This window comes from Coturnix japonica, chromosome 1 (assembly GCF_001577835.2).
Source record: "Coturnix japonica isolate 7356 chromosome 1, Coturnix japonica 2.1, whole genome shotgun sequence".
Taxonomy (NCBI): Eukaryota; Metazoa; Chordata; class Aves; order Galliformes; family Phasianidae; genus Coturnix; species Coturnix japonica.
The window spans coordinates 67,352,891-67,369,562 of NC_029516.1; the positions used below are offsets into that span (position 1 = coordinate 67,352,891).

The following is a 16,672-nucleotide window of genomic DNA, read 5'->3' on the forward strand; positions in this document are numbered from 1 at the left end:
ACATGTATAATAACAGCTGAAACGTTTTGACTGGATCTTCTATGGGCCTATGTTCAAAGCAATGCATCTGGTTCAGATTTCCTTGATGTCCTCCCTGGGTCACCTTTCTTATGTTGATGTCTTAGCCCACTCCTTCCCTGACATCCAAAAGTCCTATTCTGTTTCTGTGGAGAAAACACAGAGCTTTTGCTTTGAACTTAAATGACACAAAAAACTGTTATCAATTTTTTTATCCTCTTCCTACAGCTTGTTTCATCTAATTGATGACAAAATGTTAAGGAGGTGCTGCTTAGAAATCTACATCTGTGCTTTGCCACTAGTACAAAATAATGTTCCCTCCCTTCTCAAACTTGGTCAAGAAAATTATTTCAGGAATAGAAGTGAATTATATATGGCTGTATCATGATCATTTGACAATCTTATATCTTCCCAGGATGCATAGTATTAATTATACCAGCACAGCTCTTGGGCTGATCTGAGTCATATGATAACCTTCTCATTGTGCACAGGACCAAAATAAACATAAATAAAATTACAAATGTGTATTAATTATGAATGTGTGTTTGGTATTCTCGCACACTCTTGTGTCTCTAAAGCTCTGTGAATTGCATAGTCTTGGAGGCTTCACTTTCTTCCCAAATGACTGTTGTGAAATGGGAACTAAGTTTCAGAATATATTGTTGCCTTTATCCTTCAAAGAACATCTTGACCTGATCTTGCTTTCCCTATGTTCTGCACTTAGACTGCTCTGTTCATTTCAAATGAATTTCTTCTGGCTGTTGTTAGTGTAAGTGCAGGCAGGTACTAGGTAGGCATCCCTTAGCTGAATGCTGCATCAGAGAATACCAAGAGGCAGCTGAAAGAATGTGCTCTGTGTGACTGAGTGTGAGAGCACACTGCAGCATAAGGATAAGAGTTTATTTAGAGCATCAGAGAATAACAAAGATAACTTTAGCTTGGATTTGCTGTGCTACTGACTTGCTTTGTGTCTTTGGGAAAGCCACTCAACTTGTTTATTTATTGTACAAAAGGGGTACCCTACTAAGACTGACTCGTTCCAAAGCAGCATAATTCATAGGAAAATATCTTTTCTTATTGACATGAGTCTGGAGAAAATACCAGTGTTAATACAGGTATTGCTGAGTATGCCTCCATCACCAAAATGTGACTACTCATTCACAAAAGTCTGAATTTAAAGCCCAATGAGATATTTTTCTGTGAGTAAATTATGGAATTATATTTAAGCCACCCAGACCTATTTCTTTTGAAACAAGTATTTTAAACTTTGCACTCAATAGCAAATGTGAGGTCGCCTTACTCTGCAGCCTGGTTTTGACCTCCTGTCTTAAAATAAACCTTCCAGCCTTCACTGGTTTTGCTCATAATTTGCTTTTTGATGTCTGAAACTGTTAAACAGAAAAGTGATCAATGAAGAGAGAACAATGAACTTTTTAGCACCATGCACTAACCTCCTAAATTATTCCAATACATTTTCTCACATAAATTTACAGGGGTACATATTTTACTTACAAGGATATGCATTTTTATGACCATTGAATAATTCTGCAGGTAAGCACAGACATGCCACCAAATATGTGTAGGTAAATATGCACACTACACCTATGGATGTGTAAAAATAACAGTTATTTGGTTTTAGTAACTGTCTTATCTGGACAAAGTAAAGCAATCCTTAAGTCAACAAGTTTAGGTGAAATACGTTTCTGAAACATGAAACAATAATTTCCAACTAGTCCCTTCAAAAATGGACATGTAGACAGTCCCAGCAAAATTTCAGTGCTCAATCTAACTGAACATAACACAGGGAGAAAAAAGCCTCCCTCCCCCCTTTTTTTAACTCCCTGTTGAGACATCAATATGTTTCCTAAGAAATCAATGAGATGTTTTGGCAGTGCATAGTGCTTGGAAATCCTTATGGAGTTCTCTGGTCTGGTTCAGCATTTGCAGTTAATGGCAATCACTTCACAACAGCAGAGAAAGAAATACTTGTCATGATCATTTGTACTTTTTCTTCCTCAAACAATTATCTGAATTGCAATATTAGTCTATGCCTCTGATTTTATATAGATTATATTCACTGATATGATTTTGAAGAACACAAACACCAACACAGAGAAGTGTTTAGGTTTTCAGAACTCTACCCATTGAAATACCTTTGAAAAGAATAGCTGTTGTGGCTTTTCCAGGGCCCTCTGTCAGACTTTCAACAGCTACCTTGGCTATATTTTTTATTTAAATTTATGTCTGTTAAGAGTCTAGTCCGTTATTTTTTATGATCTAGAGTCAAATTCTACATACAGGTATTGTCCTGAGATGGAATAGTGTTTGCCAGCACTCTGTGACTCTCTTGGCCCTCAGTTACCATGATCTTGACTCACAATAATCCTGACGCTGCTCTCAAATTTCTGTAGGTTTATTCCAGGATAATCAATAGTACTTAGGAAGAAATGGAGTAACTCTTTATTGAAATTTCTTCACTGGTTCTCCTGTTAATTAAAAGATAAAGAAATAGGAATCAAGCATCCTTTCTCTGAAACAATGAAGATGGTACTCCTTCCAGTATCTAGAATTGACATTTCAAATGGGGCTAGCTGGGAATCTTCTGCAAGAACAGTTTTCCAATTGAAAACGCTTACTGTTAGACACTGAGATTTTATAAGGAGAAAGCTTTCCCTGCTCTGTCTCTGCCCCTCTCCCCCTCTCCTCTAGGATGACTGGAGACAAGGGTCCTTGGTTGTGTGCTCTGAAGGTTCTAGTTTCAGAGGAACAGTGAAACTCAGACACTCTTCTCATCTCCCTACGTGCAATGCTCAGCCAGAAACTGGGAAGGGGAAAAGTAGAGAAGCACAGGACCCTGGTGCTCAGTCTCATGGTTCCTACTAAGAGCTGCAGGCAAATTCTCCTTAGAAGTAGACTGGGAAAACAAGGGAATACATAAATAAAGCCACATAGCCTTAATGGCATGCATGTAGTAAGTAAAGATTTTCATCACTGTATTTCTACTGCAGAGAATTAAGAAAAAGTGGCAGACAAGCATGCAGTGTTCCTTGGGGTTATGATTTGGTCAAGTGTAAAAGGTCAGAGGAATTAATCTGATTGAGGCAGGACTAGTGTGTGCAGCTTGATACTGCTTTATTTCTACACCATTCTGTCTCAACTAGATCTGTTTGCAATTTTCTGCATAACTCAGAAATGAACAGTCGACAAGGCATATCTTCTTAGCAGCATGTAGTATGGCAACTGATATATCTGAATCTACCAGTGTGGTTTGGATAAGTTTACACATAGTTGCCACATGTTTTCTAATGTTCTGTTGAGAGACTATAAAGCAAGAAACATCAGCAAAGCATACAAATTCTCTGTCATTAATTATGCCAGTGAAAATACATTTTGTTTTTAAATGACCTTGCTAGAATCAAAGCTAAGATTTCAGTGTTGGGTAGCTGTGAGCAGCTAGCATCCAAATCAATTCTGTGCTCAGAGAACTGATACACATCTAGGTAAGCCATGTTACTGGCAAACTCCTTTCATCTCCAGTCTATGTTCTGCTGTTTCAATATTTTGGCCACTGATAGAAATTCAAGGGTTGAAAAAATAACACCTGCATAAATTTACTGCTATTGGACTAGCTGTGAAAAGTTGATGTCAGACTCTTATCTCCATGGTGCTTTCACTGGGCTCTCGGTGTACTGTGAAGTAACTGAGCTCTGGGCTTTGTCATCGTATCTTTATGCCTTGAATTACGAGGCAGCCTGCAGGGGAACCAAGGGTCAGAAATAAGGAGAGGTGGACTGAATACTGTGTGTGAGACTGAAAAATATAAATCAGGTCAGCATGGCTAAAGCATTGTCACAAAGCCAACATAAAGCTAGGTAGAAGCAGAATGTGTTAGCATTTGGGTATTCCAAATGTGGTGTGTGGCGAGCTGGACATGACCAAGCAGTAAGCGCCTGTAGCCCAGAAAACCAACCATATCCTCAGCTGCATCAAAAGAAGCGTGGCCAGCAGGTCAAGGGAGGCGACCCTGCTCCTCTATTCTGTGCTGGTGAGGCATCACCAAGAGTATAGCATCCAGATGTGGTAACCTCAGTATGGGAAAGATATAGACCAGTTGGAATGTGTCCTGAGGAGAGACACAAAATTAGTCCAGGGGATGGCACATCCTTCCTATGAGGACAGGCTGGAGAGCTGGGGCTATTTAGCCTGGAGAAGAGAAGGCTCTGAGGTGACCTAATAGTGGTCTTTCAGTATCTAAAGGGGAGAAAGAAGGTGGCAGACTCTTTAGCAAGGGAAATAGTTTCAAGCTAAAAGACTTGAGATTTAGGTTGGACTTTAGTAAAATGTCTTTTACATTGAGGGTGGTGAGGACCTAAAACTGGTTGCCCAGAAATGTGGTGGAATCCCTGTCCCTGGATAACTTTAAGGCCAGGCTAATCTGGTCTCTGAGCAACCTGATCTAGCTGTGGATTTCCCCATTCATTGCTGGGGAGCTGGACTAGATGACACACAAAAGTTCCTTCCAACACTAAGGATTCTATGATTCCATGACTCTCATGCACAGGTCAAAAAGTTTTTCAGTATATTGCTGTTATTACAGTAATACAGCAGAATGTCCTGTTGTGATTCAAACCTGTGGGTGACCAACCAACACAGTTATTCACTGTCCTTCCTTCCCCATCTTCTGAAGAAGCCAGAATCAACAATTTAATATAGGATTTTTTTTTAACACATTTATGGGCACATCCCTCGTGCTGAAACAGTGTTTTGTGACATGGCACATCAGAAAAGAAAGTATTGAAAGTTAGAGTGTAGTTCCACAAATACTGATGTGCTGGAATAGCCTTACTGCCTTTGTGCTAACTTAAGGAGACTAGCAGGATTCCACGGGCTAAGTGCAGTTGCTCCCATGCTTGTCCTAGCAGTAGCACCTAAATGACTATATAAGGATTTTCATGAGTACAAGATTGCGTAGTATTTGTCCGTTGCAACCATAACACACTGGGTGCTGACATCTTCACAGCAAGCCTGTCCCAGCAGGAATATGCAAGGTGAACTGTATGCATATTTCATTAAACTCTGAGGGATGATTCAAGAAGGCCCATGTTTTATTTGCAGGCAACTTTTGCCTATTTAGGCAGTTCAGTTTTTAAAAAGAGCGGTGCTGCTGTTATTTCTCCTCACTTAAGATGCTGTCTGTGGAGCTGAGGGTTGGCTTGGCAGCCATTAAGAAATTGTTGGGTATAGGTAGATGAGACAGTTCCAATAGGAGAGATGTCATGAGAAAAAAAATGTGATTCACAGCACTGAGTTGCACACAGAGCTTAAACGCTTGTTTTAATTGGGGGTTAGGTACCAAACAGCATATCTAGAATTTGTTTCCACTCCAGGATTAGTAGTAATCTTTTTTTCTTTCATTCCTGTTGATCCTGAAACTCCTCCTTCTCTGCTGAGGAACTTTTCCTGAATGTCCCAGGTTGATGGTACTCCAGTAAGATAATAAGATATCAGTGCTGCAGACAAGCTCTGCAAGGAGTGTTTCTCTGCAAGTAGTTTCCAGAAAGACCATGAGTGAATGGAGATTATTTTCAAGTAATAATCCCTGCCACACATGTAACCTTCACCTTATCAGTGGCCACTGTGGTTTTTAACCAGCTTCTCTGCACTGCTGTGCTGACTTTCAGCAGTTTTCATCCAAGGCAAGAGATGGCTCATGATACAACACTGGTGCTTGTATTTGTTTCTCATTGCTTCATATTCAAAGACCATCTTCTTTCAGTGGTCAAAAGGAGGGAAAGTAATTTCTGTTCTTTACAGCCATTAAGATGCAAGGAATATGTGAATTAGTCTGTATACTGTATTTTGGTACATCAGGTTCCTTTGCCGAGTTTTAATTGGGCTTAGTGTCTGTGTTCAGTGACATAAGGTCCTGAAATTATGTCAGTAAGCACTATGCATGTACCATTCTTAGAGTCTGATCCTTATTGCTCCTGCTGAACGGTTTCTCTTCATTCCTAAGACTGCTCAAAGCGCATTTTTTTTATGTTGGTTTTCAACATTGGGCTGGTTTGAAACAAAGAGAAGATTATTTGGCTGACTCTGAAACAAAGCTAGTGGAAAATGTTCTGCTTTGCCTATCAAAAGTTACTGCATTCATCTTGTTGCAAAGCTCTTCTACTTTCTGAGCAGAGATGGAAAATTTTGCAGGGAAGTTGTTCTGATGTCACAACATGCTTTTTGCCATCATTGAAGAAATATACTCAGATCTATTTCCCACCAAAATCACTGAGGATTTTTTTCGCACTGAGACCAAATTCTTCCAGGAGCGGAGGAGGAGTAGGTGTAGAAACTTATGGAGTGGAATGAAGGCAGATAGAGCCTGAGATGTAAGCAGGAACATAGCCTTGACAAGTTTATCTTCATCAGTAGTGACATTTTCCTTTGTGACCAAAGGAGCTCTAGACATCATTTCTCCTCACCTCATTCTAGGGGCAAGGAAAAATACTTCTGAAGAGTAGTTAGGCAGAGCTGCTGCAGAAAGGCCTTTTTTCCCCCTCCCCCTTCACAGGTGGGATAGGGATGGACAGGAAGAGTGAGAAGAAATAAAGCTGTAGTTCTAGGGAGAAGCATTGCCTTCCTCCTCTGCCTCTTTTGCATAACTTGTTTTGCCTACAGTCATTCTAGCAATATCTGCTGAGGAAGATAGAAAGACATCCCTTACAGAGTTCCTTCCCTGTCACGGTTTAAACTAAAAATCCACCTGTGTCCGTGACAGGGGCCGTGGGCCCCACAGGGGCCCTAGGCCGAAAGGAAAAAAAAAAAAATTAATTAGGAAAAGAAAACAGCGGCAACAATCTAAGGAGGCACACTTATTTACTAAATACTACATCGAAATACAGGATAACACAATATAATTGAAAATTGAGCTAACAAATTAAGCAAAATAGGAGAGAGAATGAGTCCCGTAACCGAGAGGCCTACTGTGAAATATAGGCAAAACTGTGAAGGCTCCCACACACTCCCCTGAAAGCCAGAACTCGAAAAGTCGTCAGTCTAGCCTGCGACCAAGATAATATAGAGTCCAGGTCCCGTGACCTATCGTGTTGTTCTCTGGGAGATGCAGTCTTCTTCTGTAAGTTGCAGATTCAGTAAAATTATTCATGCTTTATATGATGTTATGATGTGGAATACTGATAGCAAAATTACAAAATTATTAAACCATGGCACTTCCCTCAAAGAAAACATAGTGAAGATGCTACACCCCAGGGAAGATCTAGGGTTGAGAGACACAGCACTGATGTGGATTTTCAGTCAATGGGAGGAGCACAGACAGGTGTAGTGTTGTAAGGTCAAATAATATGAAGATGGCAAATATTCCAAAGGTTATTCATAAAAGAAAAACTCACTGATATCAATGCCTTGGCTGGAAAAGCTGGGGCAATCTCCACTAGGGAACAATCTCCAAGATATGCTGCCTTAGTGGTGGTCAGCCCTTATATGAGGTCATAGAGGAGGTGGAGTCGAGCTCCACCCCTTCCGGGAGCACAGCTAGATTACTCTCACCTGTGCTCCCACAGCTGACCCAACACTTGCCTCAGCTGATTAATCAGAGGTTCAGGCTGTGATTTCCCATACAAGTGTTTGGTAGGCAAATAGGTTATATGGAACAATGACGGGGGAAGACCTTTGTACGGCCAGGCTATTACTCATAGCATCAAGTTTGCATGGAAGTAAATACGAGACATTACTGCCAGAGTGATCTATGTACGCGCAGCCCAAGACAATTCCTCTGTATTCAAGGAAGTAGGCTGTTGTTTTCCGTTTTGTGTCTTCTTCTACTGAGTTGGGCAGTTACTCATTGTCTGCAGTGCTTATTGCATGGGGCCCAGTTTCAACAGGGTTTCTACAAGAAGGATAAGAAAATTATACTGACCTTGATACCTAGGGCCACAGACCTGCAAATAAATGAAGAAACTAGTAGGATAAAAGGGAGGAGATGCTCCATGACTGCCAAGAGCACATGAATGTGGGAAGAGGAGTCCCTCTTCAGTCAGGTGAGCAGGAGATACCCAGACTGGAAACTGAAACATCTGGGAGAAGATGGAATATCCAGAAACCATAGAAAGTGAAGTAGAGAAGAAGTTGCATGTATCTTGATACAAACCTTGATACCCTTATTGGATGTCTCAGTTTTGGAGTAATCTGGATTTTGTGAGAAAATGCTAAGTATCTATGATTTTGTGGTGGATCCAGTGCTGAGTACTTGAAATTCAGTGAAAGAGCTCTAAAAGAAATTCATATGGTTATCGAAAATGCTGAATCATGTTCAGTGATCCACAAGACAACCCAGGAACTGTTTGGCTTGCTGAAGCTGAACTGCATGCAACAAATTGATGGGTGCCTATCAGGGCCAGGCTCCAGGGGGCAATGCTCCTCCCGATTCTGTGTTGGGATGAAAGTCAGAACCAGGTGTTTTGCTATGCTAGAACCAGCATCAAGTTCTCCCATGGATCTGTGAAGATCAATTTGTGCACCTCATGATTCTTGACTGCTATGTCCTGGGGGAGGATGTAGTCGTCCTTAACTTTTGAACCTAAGCAAACAGCCCTAGCTGAGCCTAGAGATGTGAATATAGCCACCAGCTCAGAGAGCAGTTTAGTGTATCTTTAGCTGGCACTAATCTTGGGGTGCTGGCCCCAGACATAGCAGCCAAAACACTTAGCAGAGAGAGTTATGAAGTTGCTGTGTTGCTTTATGGAGAATACATCTTGTCTCCTGAGAGTCACAGAATCACAAGGTTGGAAAGGACCTACAAGATCATCTAGTCCAACTGTCCTCCAGTTACCATTGCCACCCCAAGCCACTAAACCATATCTTGTAACTCCTCATCCAGACATCTCTTGAACACTGCCAGGGATGGAGACTCCACCACCTCCCTGGGCAGCCATTCCAGTGCCTGACCACTCTCTGAGAGAAAAAGTTTTTCCTTATGCCTAATCTAAACTCCTCTGGCACAACTTGTGGCTCTTTCCTTGGGGCCCGTTTGTTGCCTGGCAGAAGAGGCCAAGACCCTCCTCATCACAACCTCCCTTCAGGAAGTTGTAGAGTGCAATGAGGTCTCCCCTGAGCTTCCTCTTCTCCAGGCTAAACAATCCCAGCTCCCTGAGCTGCTCCTCATAAGACTTGTGCTCCAGACCCCTCACCAGCTTTGTTGCCCTTCTCTGGACATGTTCCAGGGCCTTGATGTCTTTCTTGCAGTGAGGGACCCAAAACTGAATACAATACTTGAGGTGCGGCCTCACCAGTGCTGAGTACAGGGGAATGATCTGGCCAGGATGCTGTTGGCCCTCTTGGCCACCTGGGCATACATTCAGCTCATGTTCAGCTGAGCATCAACCGACACCACTTGTCTTCACAGTCATCCAGCCACTCAAACCCAAGCCTACAGCACTGCATGGGGTTATTGTGGCCAAAGTGCAGGACCCAGCACTTGACCTTGCTGAACTTCCTCTGGCAGCTCTGGATCTCTTCCTCCTGTCCTTCTCCAGCAAGTTGTGTGCTATTGCAAGATGCTGTCCCAGCAAGATGGTTCATGGAGGCTGAACAGTGACAGCTGGCACAGCCTCTTAATATAGAAGTGAGGGGTGTGGCTGTGCAAGCAGCACTGACTTGAGCAGTTAGGGAACAGACAGTGCTAGAAAGGGTTTAGTCGAATGTTGTAAAAGCTTGTAGAATTGACACTGAGTATGAGGGATGACCCAAGTACTTGGAGACAAAATGGCTTCACTTCCTAAGGGCTTTCAGGAGCAAATACGGGGTGTGTGCTCTAAGATGGACTGTGGCAGCAGCCAAGAAGAGCAAGAAGACATGGCTGGATGTGTCTGCACACCATGTACAGGCATCAGAGCTATCTACAACACTGCTGGCTCAAGTACTGCAAGAATCAGAGTTGTGGCAGTTTGAACTGCCTGTGTGGGCCAGCAAATCACACTGCAAACTGCTGAGGAGCTCCGCACTGTCTTCTGTGTTACTGAAGATCACTGGTTCAAACCTCTTGCAGGTTCATAGCAATTATTGCAACATAGGCATGCCCTGTATCCTCCTATAAACCCCAGGAGTTTGTTCATCCCTCCCAAAAGCTGTTTTTAAAATTATTTCTTAGTTGTCAGACCCGTGAAGGAATAAATCATCATCATAATTCAAACATGTGAACAAATTATTTATTACAATAATTGAAAAAGGAATGTCAGCAAGATCCATTTTTCTATTATAATGGTAAACATCGATTTTTTAAAGGTATATTCTTCAACAAAGTATTTTTCATCTGCTTCCCATACAATATTTTTGTATAATATGAAAAAAAATAGTATGCTTCTTTCTGTGTCAGACATGTTCATAGAAATGAAAAAACATGCTTCCTTTTGCAGCAGCCATCTTCAGTGCTACTGAGCGAGAAAGGAAAATGGATTAAGTAGCATTTAGATTATATTCACCTCCCTCCTGAGGACAGAGACAAACAAGACAGCCACCATGAGCTGGTCAGAAAGTCCAAGACATGAATTAACTGAGTATTAGCAGCTACTTAGTAGGAGGAGTAAATAGGAAAATATTTTGCTTCAGTATCCAAGCTGCTAAGAGAGTATAGGCTATATGCATATGGTTTGCAGCCAGCAAAGACACTGGATACTATGATGATAAAAGCTTGGTGTTTTTTGTTTGTTTGTTTTGGGGGATGGATTATGATTAATATTTAGCACCCAACAAAGGGTTTTCAAAGACTTTTGTCCCGGGAAGGATGGAGGCAACGTTACCTATTAGCTCAGTTTTCAGAAGGGCAAAGCGAACCATTGTGAGTTACCGCTTGGTTTCAGATGCCGGTTGTGACACGGATCAATCAAGCCCGTAGTTCGCTGTCTCGCTCCCCTTCCCGTGTGTGTGTGCGCCCGGCGGGGAAGGCAGATCCGCCGCACAGCGCTGAGCACATCGGCGACGGCACCAGCACCGGGACCGGGAATAGGACCGGGGCAGAAGGAGGGGCGGCCGGGCGAGCCGCCGGGCAGGCGCAGAGCTGGAAAGGCGCAACAGGCGGGGCGGTGGGCGGCTCGGCGGCGGCGTGCGGATGACGGGCGGCGCTGCCCGCTGAAGGAGAAGAAGTGGGGGTGCAAGCAGAGCGGCGGCATGCGGGCGGAGGAGCCGCTGGCGCTGGCGGCCCCGCAGGCGGGCGGTGGCGAGACGGAGGCGACGAGTGAGGAGCAGGGAGGCGGCGGCTGCTGCAGCAGCGAGCGGCTAGTGATCAACATCTCCGGGCTGCGCTTCGAGACGCAGCTGCGGACCCTCTCCATCTTTCCCGATACGTTGCTGGGCGACCCAAGCCGCCGGGTTCATTACTTCGACCCTCTCCGCAACGAGTACTTCTTCGACCGCAACCGACCGAGCTTCGACGCCATCCTTTACTACTACCAATCTGGAGGGCGGCTGCGGCGACCGGTCCATGTGCCCCTCGACATCTTCCTGGAGGAGATCCGTTTCTACCAGCTGGGCCAGGAGGCCATCGAGACCTTCCGGGAGGATGAGGGTTTCATTCAGGAGGAGGAAAAGCCCCTGCCCGAGCACCACTTCCAGCGCCAAGTCTGGCTGCTCTTTGAATACCCTGAGAGCTCTGGACCAGCCCGTGCCATTGCCATTGTCTCTGTGCTGGTGATCCTCATTTCCATTGTCATCTTCTGCCTAGAGACCCTGCCTGAGTTTCGCCAGGAGCCCAAGGTTACCCAGCCTGGCTTCGGGGAGCCTGCTGTGCTTGATGATGACATACTGCTGCCACCACCACTGCCAAGTGGGACCCCGCAGCCTCCAAAACCCACTGCTGGTGCTGGGCCTTTCTTCACTGACCCTTTTTTCCTCATCGAGACACTGTGCATCATCTGGTTCTCCTTTGAGCTTCTTGTGCGTTTCTTCACTTGCCCCAGCAAGCCTGACTTCTCTCGCAACATTATGAATATCATTGACATTGTGGCAATCATCCCCTACTTCATAACCCTTGGCACAGAGCTGGCCCAGCAGCAGCAGCAGAAGCAGCAGTCTGGGAGCAGCAGCAACAATGGGGGCCAGCAACAAGCCATGTCCTTGGCCATCCTCAGAGTCATCCGACTGGTCAGGGTCTTCAGGATCTTCAAGCTCTCCAGGCACTCCAAAGGGCTACAGATCTTGGGGAAGACTCTCCAGGCCAGCATGAGGGAGCTAGGTCTCCTCATCTTCTTCCTCTTTATTGGGGTGATCCTCTTTTCTAGTGCTGTATACTTTGCAGAGACCGATGACCCTGACTCACTGTTCACCAGCATTCCTGATGCTTTTTGGTGGGCAGTGGTGTCCATGACCACTGTGGGCTATGGGGACATGTATCCCATGACAATTGGTGGCAAGATTGTGGGTTCCTTGTGTGCCATTGCAGGCGTGCTCACCATTGCTCTGCCTGTGCCTGTCATTGTGTCCAACTTCAACTACTTTTACCATCGAGAGACTGATAATGAAGAGCAGTGCCAGTACACCCATGTCACCTGTGGCCAGCAGCAGTCACCCTTCTCTGAGCCCAAGAAGGGGGACAGTAATCAGTCTCTCAGCAAATCTGAATTTTTGGAAGTGGAAGACCTGGAGTCCATGAAATATTCCAACTTCATTCCCCCTGGTAATCCGGGTTATAAAGAGAAGAAAATGCTGACAGAAGTATGATCGGTTTTGTTATCCTGGGTCCAGGCACAGAGCTGCAAGCTGCTGCACAGCCGTCTTCCCACTAGCAGTTGTATTCAGCATTTGCATACCAGACTGTGAACTGTGATGCCGTAAACGGAGTCATTGTGATAATGGGCTCTTCTGTCCTGATTTGCTGTTTCTCGTTACTGTGTTCTTGCTTTATTCTGTGGAGTACTAGCTGTCATTCCCTGCTCCCTCATGGATGTCTTTTTTTTTTTTTTTTTTTTTAAAGTCCAGTGTAATCCAATTCTATCTTAGAAGGCTAACCTTTCTACTCCACTAGCAAAGAAGTCCTTGCAACAACTTCATCTGAAGGCTTCTGCAGGGAGTAAGTAGTTAAAGGGGCTATGAACATTTGGCACAAGCTGTACCCTTGGTTCCTGTGCCAGCTTGGTGCCCTTGGCTGTGGGATCAGTCACGCCTGCCACGCTATTGCTTTTGAATAATAGAAATGCTTTAGCTAGCCTCACTGTGAGTTCTGTAGGGAAAACTTGGCAAACAGATTCTTTTCTTCTTTGTGACACTTGGCTTACAGAAGATCCTCTTGTTTTGTGTTTCCAAAAAGTTGCATAGATCTAAAAGCACTTTGCTACTTCATATATGTATTTATCGTCAGTGGGCATAAATAGTTTGACAGGCTTGTTGAAGATTCTCTGTGTTTTGATCTTGTTTGTGCCAGTGTCCTGATGTTAATTGGCTTTTATAGTTCCAAGTTAACCTTTGTAGTGGTGCTTTCTCACTTTTGAGAAAATTGTTTTGTTATCTCCTCAATTTATCTCCACAAGTGTTTAGTGAGAAGTACTTCATGCTTCAGCAGCCCAGTTCTGTATTCAGGCATGTGAACACAGTTGACTTCACTGTGTTTTTGTTGAAGTGTTTCTGTAGCTGAGGAAAGTTTGCATGCTGGTATTTTGTTGACATTGCCAAAAAACTCAACCACCTGTGCTGCGTGAAAATTCTGCTGATACTGTGGGTCACAGTCATAAATTATCCCTGGGTAATTGTATTGGCATTAGAGGCTGGCTCTTACACCAGCTTCCCTATGACATCTGCAGAAACTCAATAGCATACACCAGAACCTTAAAATGAGAGGAAAAAGAGGTAACCTTGAAGAGGTATTTTTTGCTTTATTACTGATTCAGCCAGTTCTGGGTATTTCTGAAGTTGAAGGCACAGAAATGATTTTTTCATGCACTAGGTTTTATGTGTGCAACTTACAGTAGCAATGCAAAATACATTCCTTGGCCTGCATTGCTGGGCTTGTCAAGGGACCAGAGAATTACATTTTAAGATGCATGTATTTCATCCCAGATCACATTTTTCTCTGTCTATTCCCAATTTTAAAAAGGAGAAACAAATACTTTTAGATTCAATTGGTAAACTTTCATGCAAATACATGTATTGGTTTTGTTTTTAAATATGAATGTATGTTCTGCATTCATATGTGTGCATGTGTATGAAAGCAAAGGCAGGCAGAATCATGGTACTATAGAACTATAGAATGGCTTAGGTTGGAGGGACTTTAAGATAATCAAATACCATCACCCATGCCATGGACAGGGCTGCCAGCCACTGGGTCAGACTGCTCAGCATCCCATCCAATCTGGCTTTGAAATCCAGCAAGGATGGAGCATCCACAACTTCTCTGGGCACCAGCACCTTACCACCCTCTGAGTAAAGATTTTTTTCCTAACATCTAACTTAAATCTTTCCCCTCTTTTAATTGAAAGTTCCTCCTTTTTGTTCTGTCACTATCAGACCATGTAAAAGCCAGTCTCCCTCCTGCTTATAGCCTCCCCTACATGCCACAGTGAAGTTTTCCCAGGACCTCTCCAACTTAAATAAGCCCAGCTCCCTCTGTTTTTTCTTTGTGATAGAGGTGCTCCAGACCCTTGATCATCTTCATGACCCTCCTCTGGATCTGCTGCTGTAACTCCAGAACTTTCTTGTGCTGGGAGTCCCAGGCTAGATGCAGAACTCCAGATGAGGCCTCACAAGGACAGAGTAAAGGGTATAATCGCCTCCTTTGCCCTGATGGCCATCCCTCTTTTGATGCAGCTCAGGGTACTGTTGGCCTTCTGGGCTGCAAGCACACACTGCTGGCTCACATCCAGCTTTTTGTCCACCAGGATCCCCAAGTTCTTCTCTACAGGGCTGCTCTCAAGGAGTTCTTTTCCATGTCTGTACACGTATCTGGGATTATCCTGATCCAAGTGCAGAGTGTTGCACCTGACCTTGTAGAACCTCATTATATTCTTGTGGGCCCAATTTTGAAGCCTGGCCAGGTCCCTCTGTATGGCATCTCTTCCTTCTGTCATATCACCTGCACCACTCAGTGTGGTGTCATCAGCAAACTTGCTAATGGTACACTCAATCCCACTGTATATGTCACTGAGAAGGATGTTAAAGAGCACTGGTCCCAAGTCAGGCCCCTGTTGGACACTACTCATCATTGGCCTCTACCTGGACATAGATCCGTTGTCCACAATCCTGTGACCATCCAAACAATTCTTTTCCACTGAATAGTCCACAAAACAGATGTAATAACAAGGTGCAAAATATATAAGATATGTTTTATGTATATGCATATATCATGCTTTTCAAACATAGGGCTGAGATTGCTAAGGACGTGTCCTTTAATATCACCTAAGCTGGCAGGGTAGAGAGGTGGGATCTGTTTGCATCTTTGTTACCCTGCTTATCTTCCACTGTCCTGAGATTTGGCTCCATGCCTAGAGTGCTTTTATTGTGACTCTTCTCTTCTGGGTCCTGATCATATGGTAGAAGTTGTTTGTGTAAGTCCTAACTGCTGCATATCTCCAGAGACCCATTATCTTCTCAAAGTTTTCTAATGTACAAAGGACTCCCCTTAGGTCAGTGCACAGACATTGCACTGATGCCATTTGTTACTGCAGATCAGCCTGGGAGACCATGTATAGTGTGGTATAGTGATGGCTCTGTAGATGAGAGGAGCTTGCCTGAATAAAGAGAGCAGAATGTGACTTCCAGGCTACCTCCATGGATGCCTGTAAGTGCCCAGTGATTTTTTTGGTTCATTGGAACTGAGACAAATTTATCTGAATTTCTGGGCTTTGGGTTTTGTTCTGCATCTCTTGAAGCATGTAACTTGTGGGTCAGTAATACTGGTACAGCAGTAGGAGTAATCCCACTGCAAGGTGGGATCTCTGTTGATTTTGTGTAAAAAGTTGTCTCGGTCTCTGAATTAATTCTGCAAAATGCTATTGTTGTTCTTAGTTGTGTATCAGATTCAGTACAATGAAATATTCTTCTGAATGCAAGGGACTGGCTTTCAGTTTTATGTTATCCTTGCAAGTGCACTGAGCTAGCAGAAGAACCTGTTAAGAGGGATGTATCGAGGCTGTTGCTGTCTCCTAGTAGAATGTCCATGTTTGGGATTATTTTATGCAGAAGTGTACAATGAAATATTCTTCTGAATGCAGGGGACTGGCTTTCAGTTTTATGTTGTCCTTGCAAGTGCACTAAGCTAGCAGAAGAACCTGTTAAGAGGGATGTATCGAGGCTGTTGCTGTCTCCTAGTAGAATGTCCATGTTTGGGATTATTTTATGCAGAAGTGTATCAGCTGATACAAGCTTCCCAAAGAAAGATATAAAAAGCTCAGGTTAAACACGAGTTCAGGAGGCAGCATGAGCCGTGCTCTGCTGACGTCAGAAAATTCCTTGTGCTGGTTCCTTCCCTTTGCCCCTGCCAGGCAGGAGCCGTACCTCTCAAGAATAGGTTGTTCTTTCTGCCAGCGTTGTACATGGCTGGGCATGCAGACTCTGACCAAAAAAATAAATAAATAAATACAAAAAAAGATGTGAGACATATAACTAGTAACATAAACCCTAACGTGGGTCTTGTAGAGATGTTCTGGTGAAAAGAGCTTCT

The 16,672-nt window shown here is 43.8% G+C and overlaps 1 protein-coding gene and 1 long non-coding RNA gene across 2 annotated transcripts; one reads left to right on the top strand and one right to left on the bottom strand.

Annotated features, from left to right (window-relative positions):
- Positions 1-6: 6 nt before the first annotated feature.
- LOC107317884 lies at positions 7-7,508 on the bottom strand. The gene is made up of 4 exons (XR_001557073.2): positions 7,422-7,508; positions 2,317-2,504; positions 1,319-1,406; positions 7-164 (listed from the first exon to the last, which is right to left on the bottom strand). It is a non-coding gene; the product is annotated as an uncharacterized LOC107317884 (long non-coding RNA).
- Positions 7,509-10,366: 2,858 nt separating this feature from the next.
- Positions 10,367-16,061, top strand: LOC107318056 (potassium voltage-gated channel subfamily A member 6-like). The gene is given in 2 exon segments (XM_015871411.2): positions 10,367-10,957; positions 10,959-16,061. Coding segments are annotated over 2 exon segments (1,854 nt in total). The 5' UTR covers positions 10,367-10,886; the 3' UTR covers positions 12,742-16,061.
- Positions 16,062-16,672: the final 611 nt, after the last annotated feature.